The 20,868-nt window shown below is 44.6% G+C and overlaps 1 protein-coding gene across 1 annotated transcript in view; it reads left to right on the forward strand.

The window, feature by feature from the left end:
* Positions 1–7,071: 7,071 nt before the first annotated feature.
* LOC126095091 (cytochrome P450 6a2-like) overlaps positions 7,072–20,868 on the forward strand; it is a 102,042-nt gene continuing 88,245 nt past the window's right edge. Inside the window, exon 1 of the mRNA XM_049909785.1 lies at positions 7,072–7,722. Within this exon, the coding sequence (XP_049765742.1) occupies positions 7,400–7,722 (323 nt within the window). The 5' untranslated portion in view covers positions 7,072–7,399. The remainder of the gene's footprint in view (positions 7,723–20,868) is intronic.

Here is a 20,868-nt window from a genome sequence, read left to right on the forward strand (position 1 = left end):
ACCTCACTGCCTGGCTGACGACCGGGATTTTCTCAGTGACCGCTGTCCAGGTCAAGGGATTGGCTGTGATGCGCCAATTGCATAGCCCCGACGTTCCCCGGACCTGACACCACTCGATTTTTTTAAATGGGGACTCATCAACGACATCGATTTGGTACCTCCTGTGCCGGCTTCTCTACCTGAACTTAGAGCCAGAATTTACGCCGCAACTGGGCAAGCTACACTTGCAATGCTACAGCGAGTTTGGGAAGAAATTGACATCCGATGGGATGTGTGCAAGATAATCCACTGAAACCACATATTGCTTCTTTAGTTTAATATAGAAAAAAAAACTTGGCCTGTTTCCCTACAAAATAACGCTAAACCGACCTCTATATCTTCTTTCACTAAATTTATATGAATTTCTATAATTGTACAGTCTTTTTCTAAACACCCTGTACATCGCAGCCACTACTCTCCATACTATTCGGATAATTCCTTCGTGGTCTGTCGTCTTTCTGGTCTTAGGGTGTATTTCAGGAAGAGTTAAATGTAAAAGTAACACACTGTTATCGAGTGATTTGTTAAGATTAAATTATTATTTATCCAGTTCTGCCCCTTAACATCAAAAAATAAAAAAAATAAAAATAAAAAAGTCGTGTAACCATCTGTCCGTCTGGCCAAGTCATTTTTTTTGTCAACAATGGAAAATTACTATAGAGTTTTGAGTATAGTATTCCTCCCACCTTGGCAGTCACATGTTGGTACACGCAACATTGTGATATATACAGCATCGCCTCCAATGTAGTAGCACAGATTTCTTTCTCTTAAGAGAAGGGGTTTTCGACAAACGTATAATCAGCTCTCGGTTGGAGGTGCAGGCATACCAGTCTATTATAATACCTAGCGTAACGACTGTGCAACTTGAACCAATCAGGAGGTACATAAATTTGCTTTGCTATATTTCATCTTCATTTACATTCTCTTCCATTTCCAAACGAAGGTTGTATACATGCAAGAATCCCGGAGATACTAAAAGGTATCAGATAGATTATATAATGGTAAAATCCTGGAGATACTAAAAGGTATCAGATAGATTATATAATGGTAGGACAGAGATTTAGGAACCAGGTTTTAAATTGTAAGACATTTCCAGGGGCAGATGTGGACTCTGACCACAATCTATTAATTATTAACTGTAGATTAAAACTGAAGAAACAGCAAAAAGGTGGGAATTTAAGGAGATGGCACCTGGATAAACTGACTAAACCAGAGGTTGTACAGAGTTTCAGGGAGAGCATAAGGGAACAATTGACAGGAATGGGGGAAAGAAGTACAGTAGAAGAAGAATGGGTAGCTCTGAGGGATGAAGTAGTGAAGGCAGCAGAGGATCAAGTAGGTAAAAGGACGAGGGCTAGTAGAAATCCTTGGGTAACAGAAGAAATATTGAATTTAATTGATGAAAGGAGAAAATATAAAAATGCAGTAAATGAAGCAGGCAAAAAGGAATACAAACGTCTCAAAAATGAGATCGACAGGAAGTGCAAAATGGCTAAGCAGGGATGGATAGAGGACAAATGTAAGGATGTAGAGGCTAATCTCACTAGGGGTAACATAGATACTGTCTACAGGAAAATTAAAGGGACCTTTGGAGATAAGAGAACCATTTGTATGAATATCGAGAGGTCAGATGGAAACCCAGTTCTAAGCAAAGAAAGGAAAGCAGAAAGGTGGAAGGAGTATGTAGAGGGTCTATACAAGGGCGATGTACTTGAGGACAATATTATGGAAATGGAAGAGAATGTAGATGAAGATGAAATGGGAGATACGATACTGCGTGAAGAGTTTGACAGACACTGAAAGACCTAAGTCGAAACAAGGCCCCGGGAGTAGAAAACATTCCATTAGAACTACTGACAGCGTTGGGAGAGCCAGTGCTGACAAAACTATATCATCTGATGAGCAAGATGTATGCGACAGGCGAAATACCCTCAGACTTCAAGAAGAATATAATAATTCCAATCCCAGAGAAAGCAGGTGTTGACAGATGTGAAAATTACCGAACTATCAGTTTAATAGGTCACAGGTGCAAAATACTAGCACGAGTTCTCTACAGACGAATGTAAAAACTGGTAGAAGAAATATTGGAACACGTGAAGCAATACTGACCTTACGACTTATCTTAGAAGAAAGATTAAGGAAAGGCAAACCTACATTTCTAGCATTTGTAGACTCAGAGAACGCTTTTGAAAATGTTGACTGGAATATTCTCTTTCAAGTTCTAAAGGTGGAAGGGTAAAATACAGGGAGCGAAAGGCTATTTACAATTTGTACAGAAACCAGATGGCAGTTATAAGAGTCGCGGGGCATGAAAGGGAAGCAGTGGTTGGAAATGGAGTGAGACAGGATTGTAGCCTCTCCCCAATGTTATTCAATCAGTATATTGAGCAATCAGTGACGGAAACAAAAGAAAAACTCGTAGTAGGAATTAAAATCCATGGAGAAGAAATAAAAACTTTGAGGTTCGCCGATGACATTGTAATTCTCTCAGGGACAGCAAAGGACTTGGAAGAGCAGTTTGAACGGAATGGACAGTGTCTTGAAAGGAAGATATATGATGAATTTCAACAAAAGCAAAACGAGTATAATGGAATGTAGTAGAATTAAGGCGGGTGATGCTGAGGGAATTAGATTAGGAAATGAGATACTTAATGTAGTAAAGGAGTTTTGCTATTTGGGGAGCAAAATAACTGATGATGGTCGAAGTAGAGATGATATAAAATGTAGACTGGCAATAGCAAGGAAAGCGTTTCTGAAGAAGAGAAATTTGTTAACGTCGAGCATAGATTTAAGTGTCAGGAAGTCATTTCTGAAAGTATTCCTATGGAGTGTAGGCATGTATGGAAGTGAAACATGGACGATAAATAGTTTGGACAGGAAGAGAATAGAAGCTTTCGAAATGTGGTGCTACAGAAGAATGCTGAAGATTAGATGAGTAGATCACATAACTAATAAGGAGGTATAGAACAAAACTGGAGAGATGAAAAATTTGTGGCTCAACATGAAGAGAAGAAGGGACCGGTTAGTAGGACATGTTCTGAGGCATCAAGGGATCACAAATTTAGCATTGGAAGGCAGCGTGGAGGGTAAAAATCGTAGGGGGAGAGCAAGAGATGAGTACACTAAGCAGATTCAGGAGGATGTAGGATGCAGTAGGTGCTGGGAGATGAAGAAGCTTGCACAGGATAGAGTAGCATGGGGAGCTGCATCAAACCAGTCTCAGGACTGAAGACCACAATAACAACAAATGTCATCTGCAGTGTCCATGGAAAACAATGTAAAGTAATAAGTCTGGTGTAGTACAATCAATGTCCCTGGAAGCAATCACTGCTAAAAGCTTCAAGGAGGCAACAAGAAACAGCCCGTTTCGTTGTTCTGTTCCGTGTTGTCCGTATGCCAAAAAGATTCTGCGTGACAGGTACACAGAAGTCATGAATACATTATGAATATATTTTTGGTACGTACCCACAATTAGAGTTATGTAGCATCTAATCATGGCATCAGGTTGTTCTTGAAGGCCCAGGAAACTTCGAATAGGAGCGTCGAACACGTTTGAGCGTCAAACATGAAAAGAACGAATGACCACTGGAAGATAAAACACGCAGTATGCAGTTCCTGATATGAACGTTTATCTAAGTCCAGAGAGCACTTCGTCATCTTTCGACATGTCCGTGATGTCATTAAGTAGTTTAGCCGATCAGTTACCATCCTCCGCAACTAAATATGGGAGGCTCACCATTTTCACGACAGTCAGATTTATCCCCCTGAGTCACCGAAAGACTGAGATACTACCTGAATTTAAAGCGACAAGATAACCGAGAATTGGTTTCCCCAGTAGTTTCAATTGCTCTGGTGTTCTATAGCTGCCCTCGCCTAAGGGACACATTTTACCACGAGCGCTCGGAACTACATGAAACTATGATTAGAATAACACTGGATCATAAAAAGAAACAGCGGTCTGTATCATTTCCATCCAAAACGTTGCATTCTATCACAAGTGACATTTTAATACAGAGAAACAAAGTAAGATAATATTAAGACGATACGAGGGAAATGTAACTGAATGACGTCAGTGTATCACTAGATTTTCAATCAACCCTTGCTTAAAGTAATTATACTAGCGCAAAACACACAGGATCTACTCACTAGGTAGTGCTTGTATTATTCCTCATAGCGCTGATGTAAGATTTCGATGAAATGGTTAAAACAAAGTGAAAGAGACCAATGTCCACGCCTCACGAAAGCCAGCTTTTGCGTTCAAAATCACTTTCGCATTCAAGAAGTCCAGTACCAAAACTCATAACAATTATATTATCAAATGATGATTTGCATATGTCAATTTCATAATCTGCCATTCGTCAATCATATTGCTACATAGGCGTACATTTTGTGCAGAGAAATGACTGCAAATGTCCAACCATTTTAAACGCTTCTAGTGCCAAAATTTGCAGAAGCCAATAGTGAACTTCAGAGCCACATGACTTGCTCTATCAGATTACGATGTTACATGGTATTTTATCGTATATGATTGCGACAACCTGTTTGAAACAATCTCATGCTCGCCTTTTGCGAGACACATGATTTCGAATTAATCTGCAGTTTTAAGTACAGTGCCTCATTAGTTTGCTGTAGGAACTGACGCCACGGTTGTAATAGTCTTCATGAATGTTCTCTAGTACGCTGTCATCAGTACCTTCTACTACGCTGGGCCTCGTCTGTTTTGGTGGAGACAGTTCGTTCTCACTTCGACCGGGCTCTTCCTGTTACTCTCAAGATGCTCCTCATCTACTGAATAGCCATCTTAAGGTTCAGGTTCTTCCTGCCTTTCAAAATCAGTATGTCTGTCCAGCGTAATGTCAATTATCCCTACGTCATCCCCACAATTTTACTGAATTACTACGTTGTACAGCATATTCACGAACTCTCTATCCTGGACCCCGTTTCATTTCCATATTAACACGCGCTCTTATTTACGTGGCAAGACGTCTGGATTGTCAGCCGCGGATTTTAACAATCTGCTCGGAACTGTGTGCTACGAAACACTTGTGCCTACACCATTAGCTTCGCCGATACCGACATGCTCGTGGACCGTAAGAATCTGCACGTTGTCAGCCCCGCTCAAGATACCGGCTTTTCCCATTTACTACCCGTATCATCACAGGGACTTGTGCACCGAACATTACTCAATCTCGCCGCAAACTCTAGGTACGATATGTGGCTCATCTGTGTATGGTGATGTACGTGGTTACTCTATGTGCAAATTATACCTGTGAAGACTGGAAGCATAATGTCGAATTTCTAGACTTCTTTGGAGCAAGAATTGTTAGTAAACTGTTTAATGTTTCATTTTTTAAATGCAAAAGTGACAGCAAATAGGTCGAAAGAGTACATTGAAGGCATCTATGAGGGGGATAATATAATCGATAAAATGGAGTCAGGAGGATAATATAAAGAAAATTAACTAAGAACCAAGCGAGAACAATAGGAGAGGAAGAGCAAGAACGATGTGCTCGGATAAAAAAGGGCATGTGAGAGGATTGTAGACTTTCGCCTCTACTGTTCCATCCATACATCGAGGAAGGAAAGACGGAAATAATAGTAATAGTCAAGAGGAGAATTAAAATTCAAGGTGAAAGGATACCAATGATAACATTCGCTGATGGCATTTCTGTCCTCAGTGCAAGTGAAGTAGAATCACAGGATTTGTAGAATGGAGTGACTACAGTGCTGGGTAAAAATTAGAGGTGAAGATAATATAGTTAAAGAGTAGGTTCTGAATCGAATCAGGAAGAGAAGTAATTTCGGCCGGAACTTGACTAAAAGAAGATGTAGGTTGGCAGAACGCATCATGACGCCTCAAGGAAACTTTCAGTTTGGTGTTAGAGCAAAGTGTGTGTGGTCTAGGTGCGGTGATGGGCGTGTAAAAATTGTAAATTTGTGGTAGGATGTTATGGGACCAAACTGCTTAGGTCATCGGTACCTAAGCTTACACACTACTTAATCTAACTTACGCTGTGGACAACACATACATCCATCCCCGAGGGAGAACTCGAACCTCCGACGGCGGCAGCCGCACGAACCGTGACATAACGCCCTAGACCGCACGGGGCAACCGCAAGGGTGTAAAACTTCCCTTTGAAAAATTTATACAAGACTGTGCTTAACCTTACAGACGAAACGACCCCTTAGAAAAATTTTACAGGACTCAGCTTAAACTAACACACAATATTTTTTTTTTTAGCGCAACGCAATCTGACTTCCAATAATCCCTACAAAAGAATGGCCCTGACTAACATTAACCTATACCTTTCACAAATCACTTACCTCACAAAAAAAAATGTTGGTTACTCGAACTACTGCAATACAGCGAGCGCCACTACTGCCAGCTAAATAAAAGATTCAAACTACGGAAGGCACTAACTACTGATAGTCATAGTTAGCAAATGAAAGATTTTAATAGAGAACAAACAATGTATTTACCTCAATAGTGTTCAAAAGTCATAATGTATATAGCAGTTCATGATATCCAGTATTACAAATTTCAAAACTCCGCCATCTCTCTCCTCACATCCACCACTGCTGGCGGCTCACCTCCAACTGCGCAACGCTACGCGCTGTTCACATCCAGCTGCCCAACACTACAATAGCAGACAACAATGCAAACTAGCCACAGACTGCACACAGCACAGCCAGTGATTTTCATACAGAGCGCTATGTGGCTTTACCAATAAAAAAACCTATACAGTCTATTTACAGGTGTAAAAATTTGTTGAGTTAGATCCAGGCTTGCCTACAGTACGCAGGTTAAAGCGGATTAGGTTCCAATAGTTATCCACAGGACAGACCATAGTGATGAGCGGCGTGAACCCAGTGTTCGGGAAGGAGCGCACTAAACAGTGAGCTCGCCGTTAATCTCGCCTATCAAGCGCCCCGAGCAGTCCGTTGCGTAATTCCAAGGCTACGTATTTTATCTGCGCACGGCGGACCAACGCGTAGCGCCAGTCGCCAGTGTTGGCCTAGCAAACGGGCAGAGCACACGCGGGCTAAGGTGGTCCCCCTCGTCTGTTATGTCGCAGGAGACGAGTGGCGGCGAACCGTACACAACTTTCTGGCGGTCGGCTGGCTGCTTGTACGCTCTCACAGACTCGAGTGTTTCGGCAGCACCTGTGACGCACAGTAGTAGCAATGACCTCCCGACTGTGACGAAGTGAGTTCAGTGTACGCGCTAGTGCCTACATTGACAGGTGTCTCGCGAGACATCAAGTGTACCTCGGACTCTTTAGATCTGCCGTCTGGAAGCCATTGCTATTGAAGTCCGTGGTCCTCAGTTATTCTGGTGAAGATTCGGCTCTCTTCAAACATGTGGTGGTCTGTCAGTTTGTGGTTTACCCTCTCGATATCGACCGTCGTCATTGCTCTCCTGTACGGGTACCTGTCGTCGGTGAAAAACCACTGGAAGAGACTCGGCGTGCCGTACGTCAGAGGAGAGCTGTTATTCGGCAACGTCCGCCGCATGCTCTTCGCCCAAGAGGCGATGCCCGCCTTTTTCCACAGGATCTACCAACAGCTCGGCGACGTGCCCTACGGAGGATTCCACATGATGCTGACGCCGTGCCTCATGATGAAGGACGTCAGACTCATCAATAGGATCCTGGTGGCTGACTTCGCCCATTTCACCAACAGGTAAGAGTGGATAAACTGCCGTGTCATCAGACCATACAGATTTCTACAGCTCATAAATTATCGCATTTTGTACACCGTCTCCGCCTACATCTTCTGCATACATACTCCGCAAGCCACAGTAAAATTCACAGCTGAAGGAAGTTGGTATCACTGCTAGTCACTCACTCTTACGAGTTTTTCTCAGCGTGTCTTACAAATCTCACAATGACCAACATGGTACCACTTCTGCTTATTTGTGCTTTACAATGTGCGACATTAAGCAACTCCTATGGAACGTCACATAACCTGAAATGCAAACTGTAGCGCTTATTTAATTTGTCAGTAGAGTGTTGATGACGATGATGATGGTTGGTTTGTGGAGCGCTCAATTGTGCCGTCATGAGCGCCTGCACAAAGTCCCAATTTTTACGCAGTCCAAGCTTTACACAGTCCAGACTAGCCACTGTCACGATGGAATGATGAGGGAATCATGAGGACAACACAAATACCCAGTCCACGGGCTCAGTTGTGTGTGTCATAGTATGTGGCTTGCTCGACGTAGGCCCAGTCTTCGCAACGTCATGTGTCACACTCCGTGAGCGCTATTTGTTTCGAAACTGCATTAATAAAAAAAGCTAAAATATTGGTTATAATGCTTCATGTATTATACAGCAGTTCCTCTCACCCTTTTCAGCACACAGAAAATTCAAAGAACCAACTACGTTAAACTGTCAGAAAAGTCCTGTGGGATGTTGTTCAACACACACACATTACGTTGCTTTCGACGTCGGTTATCTTGAAAAAGCGTTGACCCTCCACGTTAATGTGTGCACTTCGTCATTTTGTGGAATGTTCACATTGAAAACGCCAAGTCTCCTCAGGCGCGATAATTATTTTCCAGAAAAGAATTGTCGGCGTTTTGAATTTCAGTCAAGTCACGGCAGTGCTCTCGCGTCGTTGTTTTACTTGGGGAGTCACGGTGTGCGACAAAAAACTTTGCACACTCTTCTCTCTTATTCAGAATACTCTGCAGTGTCTCTTGAACGCTTTATTTAGAGATTGTGCAGCAGTGCAATCTGCGTACACATCATCATTGACACACTATGGACGCACTGCTTGACACTGGCAGGTCAGAAATGACTAGTCTAACACTTGTCACCACCTAGCAGCAGTTAGTACCAATCCTGGACCATTTTCTGAGCTTCAAAGCGAGCAGTGGCTGCCTTGTGTTTCCGCCGTTCAGTTTGCACACTGTGTGTCCAACCTAAGCGTTTCTCAGGTGTTTTGGCACATACAGGGTGTTTCAAAAATGACCGGTATATTTGAAACGGCAATAAAAACTAAACGAGCAGCGATAGAAATACACCGTTTGTTGCAATATGCTTGGGACAACAGTAGATTTTCAGGCGGACAAACTTTCGAAATTACAGTAGTTACAATTTTCAACAACAGATGGCGCTGCAAGTAATGTGAAAGATATAGAAGACAACGCAGTCTGTGGGTGCGCCATTCTGTACGTCGTCTTTCTGCTGTAGGCGTGTGCTGTTCACAACGTGCAAGTGTGCTGTAGACAACATGGTTTATTCCTTAGAACAGAGGATTTTTCTGGTGTTGGAATTCCACCGCCTAGAACACAGTGTTGTTGCAACAAGACGAAGTTTTCAACGGAGGTTTAATGTAACCAAAGGAGCGAAAAGCGATACAATAAAGGATCTGTTTGAAAAACTTCGACGGACTGGGCACGTGACGGATAAACGTGCTGGAAAGGTAGGGCGACCGCGTACGGCAACCACAGAGGGCAACGCGTAGCTAGTGCAGCAGGTGATCCAACAGCGGCCTCGGGTTTCCGTTCCCCGTGTTGCAGCTGCGGTCCAAATGACGCCAACGTCCACGTATCGTCTCATGCGCCAGAGTTTACACCTCTATCCATACAAAATTCAAACGCGGCAACCCCTCAGCGCCGCTACCATTGCTGCACGAGAGACATTCGCTAACGATATAGTGCACAGGATTGATGACGGCGATATGCATGTGGGCAGCATTTGGTTTACTGACGAAGCTTATTTTTACCTGGACGGCTTCGTCAATAAACAGAACTGGCGCATATGGGGAACCGAAAAGCCCCATGTTGCAGTCCCATCGTCCCTGCATCCTCAAAAAGTACTGGTCTGGGCCGCAATTTCTTCCAAAGGAATCATTGGCCCATTTTTCAGATCCGAAACGATTACTGCATCACGCTATCTGGACATTCTTCGTGGATTTGTGGCGGTACAAACTACCTTAGACGACACTGCGAACACCTCGTGGTTTATGCAAGATGGTGCCCGGCCACATCGCACGGCCGACGTCTTTAATTTTCTTAATTGAATATTTCGATGATCTTGTGATTGCTTTGGGCTATTCGAAACATACAGGAGGCGGCGTGGATTGGCCTCTATTCGTCAGACATGAACCCCTGTGACTTCTTTCTGTGGGGACACTTGAAAGACCAGGTGTACCGCCAGAATCCATAAACAATTGAACAGCTGAAGCAGTACATCTCATCTGCATGTGAAGCCATTCCGCCAGACACGTTGTCAAAGGTTTCGGGTAATTTCATTCAGAGACTACGCCATATTATTGCTACGCATGGTGGATATGTGGAAAATATCGTACTATAGAGTTTCCCAGACCGCAGCGCCATCTGTTGTTGAAAATCGTAACTACTGTAATTTCGAAAGTTTGTCTGCCTGAAAATGTACTGTTGTCCCAAGCATATTGCAACAAACGGTGTATTTCTATAGCTGCTCGTTTAGTTTTTATTGCCGTTTCTAATATACCGGTTATATTTGAAACACCCTGTATATGTAACTTCGCTTTTGCAACGTGCAGCTACAGTCAGTCCAATGAAATACTGCTCATAATGTGTTTCATGCAATGCCTATTGTCAACGGAAAGTACCGGTTTATTTCGCGTTACAGTGATAATTGTCTATAGCGACATTCGGTTTAGAGATGTGTATTAACAGAGAGCCAGTAAAGCACAGTAAAAACTTTGTCCGCCACGTCTTCGTTCCTCGGTTTACTGCGTGTCATGTATCGCCCCGGCCCGTGACAACACTGCAACTGCCAAGCAGCAGCGCTGCTGAGTGGCTACTGGAGCACTAGTCGTTCCACCAGTATTCCTCTCCCTGTCACTACAAGGTCTCTAGTGAAGGAGCCCCTGATTTCAAAATTAAATATCTCAAAAACTAAGACCGACAGACGAGTACAACAAACGGTATGTTTATTGTGAAAGCCGTATTAATTTTAGACAGAAGTTATACAGAAGATTGGAAATCGTTTGGAAAATTGCTAACAGAGGGCACTGTAATCGCAATACGTAGTGTCTGTACATAGTTCTCAGTATCTCAGAGCGATCAGTTCCACCGTTGAAACGAGAAAGCAGATTAACGTACCGAAGAAAGAGGTGAAAACAAGGTATTCCATTAACCAACGTTTTTTTAACTTTTTTTGTGGTACTGACATACCACATTTTAGAACACATGCCGCGCCGGATTAGCTGAGCGGTCTGAGGCGCTGCAGTCATGGACTGTGCGGCTAGTCCCGGCGGAGGTTGGAGTCCTCCCTCGGGCATCGGTGTGTGTTTGTCCTTAGGATAATTTAGGTTAAGTAGTGTGTAAGCTTACGGACTGATGACCTTCGTAGTTAAGTCTCATACGATTTCACACACATTTGAACATTTTTTTAGAACACAGTCCTATGGCGACAAGGCGAACTTTTTGCGAACACGATGTAATGCTCTAAAATGACTCGATGTGGAAACTACTTCCAAGCTCTTAGTAAAATTCCAACGGAGTGACGGAGTGACGACTGATGATCCAATGGGGAATGTTACTCCTGAAAACGTCTCTGGAATTAGGAAAATCCAAAGAAATCCGTCAGAAGAATTGCAGCAAAGACTAATATGATGCTTTCCAGAACGCAGAAAATACTGAGACAGAGCCTACATATCTTTATATTCAAAAGCCAAGGCCACCAGGCTATATCAAGCTGTCAGGTATAGGGCTGACTTTTCGAAATACACTCCTGGAAATTGAAATAAGAACACCGTGAATTCATTGTCCCAGGAAGGGGAAACTTTATTGACACATTCCTGGGGTCAGATACATCACATGATCACACTGACAGAACCACACGCACATAGACACAGGCAACAGAGCATGCACAATGTCGGCACTAGTACAGTGTATATCCACCTTTCGCAGCAATGCAGGCTGCTATTCTCCCATGGAGACGATCGTAGAGATGCAGAAGTCCTGTGGAACGGCTTGCCATGCCATTTCCACCTGGCGCCTCAGTTGGACCAGCGTTCGTGCTGGACGTGCAGACCGCGTGAGACGACGCTTCATCCAGTCCCAAACATGCTCAATGGGGGACAGATCCGGAGATCTTGCTGGCCAGGGTAGTTGACTTACACCTTCTAGAGCACGTTGTGTGGCACGGGATACATGCGGACGTGCATTGTGCTGTTGGAACCGCAAGTTCCCTTGCCGGTCTAGGAATGGTAGAACGATGGGTTCGATGACGGTTTGGATGTACCGTTCACTATTCAGTGTCCCCTCGACGATCACCAGTGGTGTACGGCCAGTGTAGGAGATCGCTCCCCACACCATGATGCCGGGTGTTGGCCCTGTGTGCCTCGGTCGTATGCAGTCCTGATTGTGGCGCTCACCTGCACGGCGCCAAACACGCATACGACCATCATTGGCACCAAGGCAGAAGCGACTCTCATCGCTGAAGACGACACGTCTCCATTCGTCCCTCCATTCACGCCTGTCGCGACACCACTGGAGGCGGGCTGTACGATGTTGGGGCGTGAGCGGAAGACGGCCTAACGGTGTGCGGGACCGTAGCCCAGCTTCATGGAGACGGTTGCGAATGGTCCTCGCCGATACCCCAGGAGCAACAGTGTCCCTAATTTGCTGGGAAGTGGCGGTGCGGTCCCCTACGGCACTGCATAGGATCCTACGGTCTTGGCGTGCAACCGTGCGTCGCTGCGGTCCGGTCCCAGGTCGACGGGCACGTGCACTTTCCGCCGACCACTGGCGACAACATCGATGTACTGTGGAGACCTCACGCCCCACGTGTTGAGCAACTCGGCGGTACGTCCACCCGGCCTCCCGCATGCCCACTATACGCCCTCGCTCAAAGTCCGTCAACTGCACATACGGTTCACGTGCACGCTGTCGCGGCATGCTACCAGTGTTAAAGACTGCGATGGAGCTCCGTATGCCACGGCAAACTGGCTGACACTGACGGCGGCGGTGCACAAATGCTGCGCAGGTAGCGCCATTCGACGGCCAACACCGCGGTTCCTGGTGTGTCCGCTGTGCCGTGCGTGTGATCATTGCTTGTACAGCCCTCTCGCAGTGTCCGGAGCAAGTATGGTGGGTCTGACACACCGGTGTCAATGTGTTCTTTTTTCCATTTCCAGGAGTGTAGATTCTCGGAATGATTTGTATTGAAGGACTTGATGCTATCTACATTTCGTTCTCAGATGAAGCACACGTCCATTTGAATGGAGTCGTGAATAAACAAAACTGGCAGTTTTGGTGTCTAGTGTAAAGCGAGACCACTGTATCCTCCAAAGGTTACCATGTGGGCTGCACTATGCATAAGGGGCGTTATTGGTCCTTTTCTTCATGTTTTTATGCGAGAAGCGACTACCGGTGAACGTTACGATCCAATTTTGTAACACTTTGTTGCCACACAGCGTTGGAGGATCCACTAGGAGCCGAGTGGTTCACCTAAGATGGAGCCATACCACATCACACCGAACAAGTGTTTTGCTTTCTTGGTGAATACTTGGGCAACAGAGACTCTGGTCTGGATTACTGCACATTTACTGCCGCACGGACAGACTGGCCTCCATATTCCCCCGATCTAACTCCTTGTGACTACATTTCGTTGTCCCCACTAAGAGATGCTGTAAACAAGAACTAACCCAGCACGAGATTGAACCTGGCATTTCTGTGGCATCTGAATTCAGTTCCGTTCAGACACTGCAGGATGTGATGTCAACTTTCGTTGTTCGTCTGCGCGTCCTGTGTACTGGAATGGTGGACATTTCGAAAAGATTGTAGTGGTCTGGAAAGACAGCTGGCAGAGGACGAATTTAATTGCTAGCTTTGGTACTAAACGAGCTGTACAGTGTACAGCGCTGTGTGGTAGCAGCTTTTCGAACTATTTTGAAACTTCTGTATGAAATTCTTAAAGCTTCCACAATGAACATAACTTTGGTTCCACACTTCTATCGGTCTTAGTCTTCGAGATATTTGATTTTGAAACCAGGGACTCCTTCGGGGGACATACTGCTCATGGCGCTAACCGAATATCTTAAGCGACTACTGTTTGACTCTGTATCTACCGAGCATGCAAACCAGTTTTAAAAGTAATTTTGTTTGTAACTGGAAAAAAAACAGATGCTTTGACACTGGGCTACACATGAAGAAACAAGCAATGAGCAGTAATCGTTGGCGCGACTCCACAACGCAAAAAGGAAATTGAGATATCTGGTGAAACAACAAAGATAATGAGCCCGAGAGGTCATCTGTTTCACAGTGTACGGAGCAACGGCTATAGAAAAAGTCAAATAAGCTGAAATGATATCTGAACGGTTTATAGAATTTGTCAACTCATGCTTAACTCACAGTATGTGGCTTCCACGTAACCGACATAAGCCTATTCTTCGCAACGATATTCGCCCCATACAGAATACTTTCTTAACTGAAGAAAAGTTGTGGAACTCAATCTGACAGTGTGACCAGCCAAAAATATGTTTTCCGCAACGAGCATACTCAAATTCCGCAACAATGTCACATATAATTTATAACGCAGCCTGTTGTTGTTGTTGTGGTCTTCAGTCCTGAGACTGGTTTGATGCAGCTCTCCATGCTACTCTATCCTGTGCAAGCTTCTTCATCTCCCAGTACCTACTGCAACCTACATCCTTCTGAATCTGCTTAGAGTATTCATCTCTTGGTCTCCCCCTACGATTTTTACCCTCCACGCTGCCCTCTAATACTAAATTGGTGATCCCTTGATGCCTCAGAACATGTCCTACCAACTGATCCCTTCTTCTGGTCAAGTTGTGCCACAAACTTCTCTTCTCCCCAATCCTATTCAATACTTCCTCATTAGTTATGTGATCTACCCATCTAATCTTCAGCATTCTTCTGTAGCACCACATTTCGAAAGCTTCTATTCTCTTCTTGTCCAAACTATTTACCATCCATGTTTCACTTCCATACATGGCTACACTCCATACAAATACTTTCAGAAATGACTTCCTGACACTTAAATCTATACTCGATGTTAACAAATTTCTCTTCTTCAGAAACGATTTCCTAGCCATTGACAGTCTACATTTTATATCCTCTCTACTTCGACCATCATCAGTTATTTTGCTCCCCAAATAGCAAAACTCCTTTACTACTCTAAGTGTCTCATTTCGTAATCCAATACCCTCAACATCACCCGATTTAATTCGACTAAATTCCATTGTCCTCGTTTTGCTTTTGTTGATGTTCATCTTATATCCTCCCTTCAAGACACTATCCATTCCGTTCAACTGTTCTTCCAAGTCCTTTGCTGTCTATGCAGAATTACAATGTCATCGGCGAACCTCAAAGCCTACACACTGATAATATGCTATCTAAACAAAGAACTTAATATATAAATAAGTATATTCTACGCATTTCTACCTTGGCGATTTGACAATCAGTGAGACCATACTTGTTTAAATTGTTTATCTTCTTGCCACTGACGAGGCAACAAGGACGTCTGAAGAGTTTGGTGACCAGCGGAAGCGTTTAAACTCAGAACATTGTTCCTGGAGCCACTCTAACAACTCTGTACCTGTGGGGTGTGCATTGTACTGTAGGAATTTCCCTAGTCCGTCGGAATGCGCAGTGGACATGAATGGATGCAGGTGATCAAACAGGATGCTTACGTACATGTCACCTGTCAGAGTCGTATATAGACGTATCAGGGGCCCCATATCACTCCAACTGCTAAAGCCCCACACCAATACAGAGCCTCTAAAATCTTGAACAGTCCCCTACTGACATGCAGGGTCCATGGATTAATGAGTTTCTCCCCATGCCCCTACACCTTCAACCGCTCCATACAGGGTGAGTCACCTAACATTACCTCTGGATATATTTCGTAAACCACATCAAATACTGACGAATCGATTCCACAGACAGAACGTGAGGAGAGGGGCTAGTGTAATTGATTAATAAAAACCATAAAAAAATGCACGGAAGTATGTATTTTAACGCAAACCTACGTTTTTTTTTTAATGGAACCCGTTAGTTTTGTTAGCACATCTGAACATATAAACAAACACGTAATCAGCGCAGTTTGTTGCATTGTAAAATGTTAATTACATCCGGAGATATTGTAACCTAAAATTGACGCTTGAGTACCACTCCTCCACTGTTCCATCTTGTGAATCGGAGAGCGCCGAATTACGTAGGGATCCAAAGGGAACGGTGATGGACCTTAGGTACAGAAGGGACTGGAACAGCACATTACGTCCACATGCTAACACCTTTTTATTGGTCTCTTTCACTGACGCCCATGTACATTACCATGAGGGGTGAGGTGCACGTACACACGTGGTTTCCGTGGAATAGAGTGTGTCCCGACATGTCAGGCCAATAGATGTTCAATGTGGTGGCCATCATTTGCTGCACACAATTGCAATCTCTGGCGTAACGAATGTCGTACACGGCGCAGTACATCTGGTGTAATGTCGCCGCAGGCTGCCATAATACGTTGTTTCATATCCTCTGGGGTTGTAGGCACATCACGGTACACATTCTCCTTTAACGTACCCCACAGAAAGAAGTCCAGAGGTGTAAGATCAGGAGAACTGGCTGGCCCATTTAGGCGTCCTCCACGTCCTATGAAACGGACGTCGAACATCCTGTCATGGGTCAGCCTAGTGTTAATTGTGGAATGTGCAGGTGCACCATCATGCTGATACCACATACGTCGACGCGTTTACAGTGGGACATTTTCGAGCAACGTTGGCAGATCATTCTGTAGAAACGCGATGTATGTAGCAGCTGTTTGGGCCCCTGCAATGAAGTGAGGACCAATGAGGTGGTCGCCAATGATTCCGCACCATACATTTACAGTCCACGGTCGCTGTCGCTCTACCTGTCTGAGCCAGCGAGGATTGTCCACGGACCAGTAATGCATGTTCCGTATATTCACTGCTCCATGGTTTGTGAACCCCGCTTCATCGGTAAACAGGTAGAACTGTAACGCATTGTCAGTTAATGCCCATTGACAGAATTGCACTCGATGGTTAAAATCATCACCATGTAATTGCTGATGTAGCGACACATGAAACGGATGAAAGCGGTATCGATGCAGTACGCGCATGACGCTACTGTGACTCAGTCCACCGGCTGTCGCAATGTCCCGTGTACTCATGTGTGGGTTCATGGCAACAGCAGCTGACACACCAACTGCACCCGCTTCTCCTGTGACGGGCCTGTTACGGACCCGTTTGGTGCTACGACCATACCTGTTGCATAAAGCGGTAGATGTTTTGCAATGTGCGGCACGTTGGATGCTCTTTGTCCGGATACCGTTCTGCTTACACCCTGCAGGCTTCAGCTGCATTTCGTGGACACTCGCCATAGATGAATATTATCTCCTCCTTTTCAGAGTTCGAATACACCATGGTCACAGTTCCTACAACACTACACTATCGCAGACGTCTGGTAACACGGTGTACTACAGTTGGTCTGCGTGCGGAGACGAATGCAGAATTACAATAGCAGCAAGCGCTACATGCGGACACTGCGACAGCTAGACCAAACCACAACAGTGCACTACAGCCACACTCGTAAACACGGTCGTCATCGTAAACATGTCTCTGCAGATGCTGCTCGCCGACCGTGGCCCGTCTTTGTTACAACACGCAACTGAACGTCGGAGGTTTCAAGCGTCAACTTTAGGTTACAATATCTCCGGATGTAATTAATGTCTTACAATGCAACAAACGGCACTGATTACGTATTTGTTTATATGTTCAGATGTGCTAACAAAACTAATGTGGTTCCATTTAAAAAAACTTAGGTTTGTGTAAAAAAACATATTTCCGTGCATTTTTGTATGGTTTGTATTAAACAATTACACTAGCCCCTCTCTTCACGTTCGGTCTGTGGAATCGGATCGTCAGTATTTGATGTGGTTTACGAAATATATCCAGCGGTAACGTTATGTGACTCACCCTGTATAGTTTGAAACGAAACTCGTCAGCCCACGGAACATGTTTCCAGTCATCAACAGTCCAATGTGAAGGGTTGACGGCTCCAGGCGAGGCGTAAAGCTTTGTGAAATGCAGTCATGAAGGGTACACAAGTGGGCCTTCCCGCTCCGAAATCCCATATCGGTGATGCTTCGTTGAATGGTTCGCACACTGACACTTGTTGATGGCCCAGCATTGAAATCTGCAGCAATTTGGGGAAGGGTTGCAATTCTGTCACGTTGAACGATCCTTTTCCGTCGTCGTCGTTCCCGTTCTTGCAGGATCTTTTTCCGGCCGCAGCGATGTCAGAGATTTCATGTTTTACGGTATTCCTGATATTCACGGTACACTCGTGCAATGGTCGTACCGGGAAATCCCCACTTCATCGCTACCTCGGAGATCTACATCTACACATCTACATTTATACTCCGCAAGCCACCCAACGGTGTGTGGCGGAGGGCACTTTACGTGCCACTGTCATTACCTCCCTTTCCTGTTCCAGTCGCGTATGGTTCGCGGGAAGAACGACTGTCTGAAGGCCTCTGTGCGCGCTCTAATCTCTCTAATTTTACATTCGTGATCTCCTCGGGAGGTATAAGTAGGGGGAAGCAATATATTCGATACCTCATCCAGAAACGCACCCTCTCGAAACCTGGCGAGCAAGCTACACCGCGATGCAGAGCGCCTCTCTTGCAGAGTCTGCCACTTGAGTTTGTTAAACATCTCCGTAACGCTATCACGGTTACCAAATAACCCTGTGACGAAACGCGCCGCTCTTCTTTGAATCTTCTCTATCTCCTCCGTCAACCCGATCTGGTACGGATCCCACACTGATGAGCAATACTCAAGTATATGTCGAACGAGTGTTTTGTAAGCCACCTCCTTTGTTGATGGACTACATTTTCTAAGGACTCTCCCAATGAACCTCAACCCGGTACCCGCCTTACCAACAATTAATTTTATATGATCATTCCACTTCAAATCGTTCCGCACGCATACTCCCAGATATTTTACAGAAGTAACTGCTACCAGTGTTTGTTCCGCTATCATATAATCATACAATAAAGGATCCCTCTTTCTATGTATTCGCAATACATTACATTTGTCTATGTTAAGGGTCAGTTGCCACTCCCTGCACCAAGTGCCTATCCGCTGCAGATCTTCCTGCATTTCGCTACAATTTTCTAATGCTGCAACTTCTCTGTATACTACAGCATCATCCGCGAAAAGCCGCATGGAACTTCCGACACTATCAACTAGGTCATTTATATATATTGTGAAAAGCAATGGTCCCATAACACTCCCCTGTGGCACACATGAGGTTACTTTAACGTCTGTAGACGTCTCTCCGTTGATAACAACATGCTGTGTTCTGTTTGCTAAAAACTCTTCAATCCAGTCACACAGCTGGTCTGATATTCCGTAGGCTCTTACTTTGTTTATCAGGCGACAGTGCGAAACTGTATCGAACGCCTTCCGGTAGTCAAGAAAAATAGCATCTACCTGGGAGCCTGTATCTAATATTTTCTGGGTCTCATGAACAAATAAAGCGAGTTGGGTCTCATACGATCGCTGTTTCCGGAATCCATGTTGATTCCTACATAGTAGATTCTGAGTTTCCAAAAACGACATGATATTCGAGCAAAAAACATGTTCTAAAATTCTACAACAGATCGACGTCAGAGATATAGGTCTATAGTTTTGCGCATCTGCTCGACGACCCTTCTTGAAGACTGGGACTACCTGTGCTCTTTTCCAATCATTTGGAACCTTCCGTTCCTCTAGAGACTTACGGTACACGGCTGTTGGAAGGGGGTCAAGTACTTTCGCGTACTTTGTGTAGAATCGAATTGGTATCCCGTCAGGTCCAGTGGACGTTCCTCTGTTGAGTGATTCCAGTTGCTTTTCTATTCCTTGGACACTTATTTCGATGTCAGCCATTTTTTCGTTTGTGCGAGGATTTAGAGAAGGAACTGCAGTACGGTCTTCCTCTGTGAAACAGCTTTGGGAAAAGGTGTTTAGTATTTCAGCTTTACGCTTGTCATCCTCTGTTTCAATGCCATCATCATCCCGGAGTGTCTGGATATGCTGTTTCGAGCCACTTACTGATTTAACGTAAGACCAGAACTTCCTAGGATTTTCTGTCAAGTCGGTACATAGAATTTTACTTTCGAATTCACTGAACGCTTCACGCATAGCCCTCCTTACGCTAACTTTGACATCGTTTAGCTTCTGTTTGTCTGAGAGGTTTTGGCTGCGTTTAAACTGTGTCTCATCGCTCGTGCACCGATTATAACACCAGTTCAAACTCTCTTATATCTTGATACCCTGCCATTGTAGCAGCAATAACCGATCTAACAACTGCGCCAGACCCTCGTTGTCTTGTATAGGCGTTGCCGACCGCAGCGCCGTGTTCCGTCTGTTTGCATACATTTGAAAACCCATGCCTATGCCAGTTTCATTGGCGCTTCAGTTTATTATCTGTTGTTGTCATCAGTCATGACATATTATATTTAATTAAATGCAATCTCTAGTGAAATTATTTACTATTATTTTAATAATGTTATTATTTGTGTCCGCATCTCGTGATCGTGCGGTAGCGTTCTCGCTTCCCACGCCCGGGTTCCCGGGTTCGATTCCCGGCGGGGTCAGGGATTATCTCTGCCTCGTAATGGCTGAGTGTTGTGTGCTGTCCTTAGGTTGGTTAGGTTTAAGTGGTTCTAAGTTCTAGGGGACTGATGACCATAGATGTTAAGTCCCATAGTGCTCAGAGCCATTTGAACCTTTTTAATTATTTGTGTCTTAAGAACGAATAAGCTCCACAACTACTCATTTGCTTACTAATAAGATCATTAT

The sequence above is a fragment of the Schistocerca cancellata genome, chromosome 8 (assembly GCF_023864275.1).
Source record: "Schistocerca cancellata isolate TAMUIC-IGC-003103 chromosome 8, iqSchCanc2.1, whole genome shotgun sequence".
Taxonomy (NCBI): Eukaryota; Metazoa; Arthropoda; class Insecta; order Orthoptera; family Acrididae; genus Schistocerca; species Schistocerca cancellata.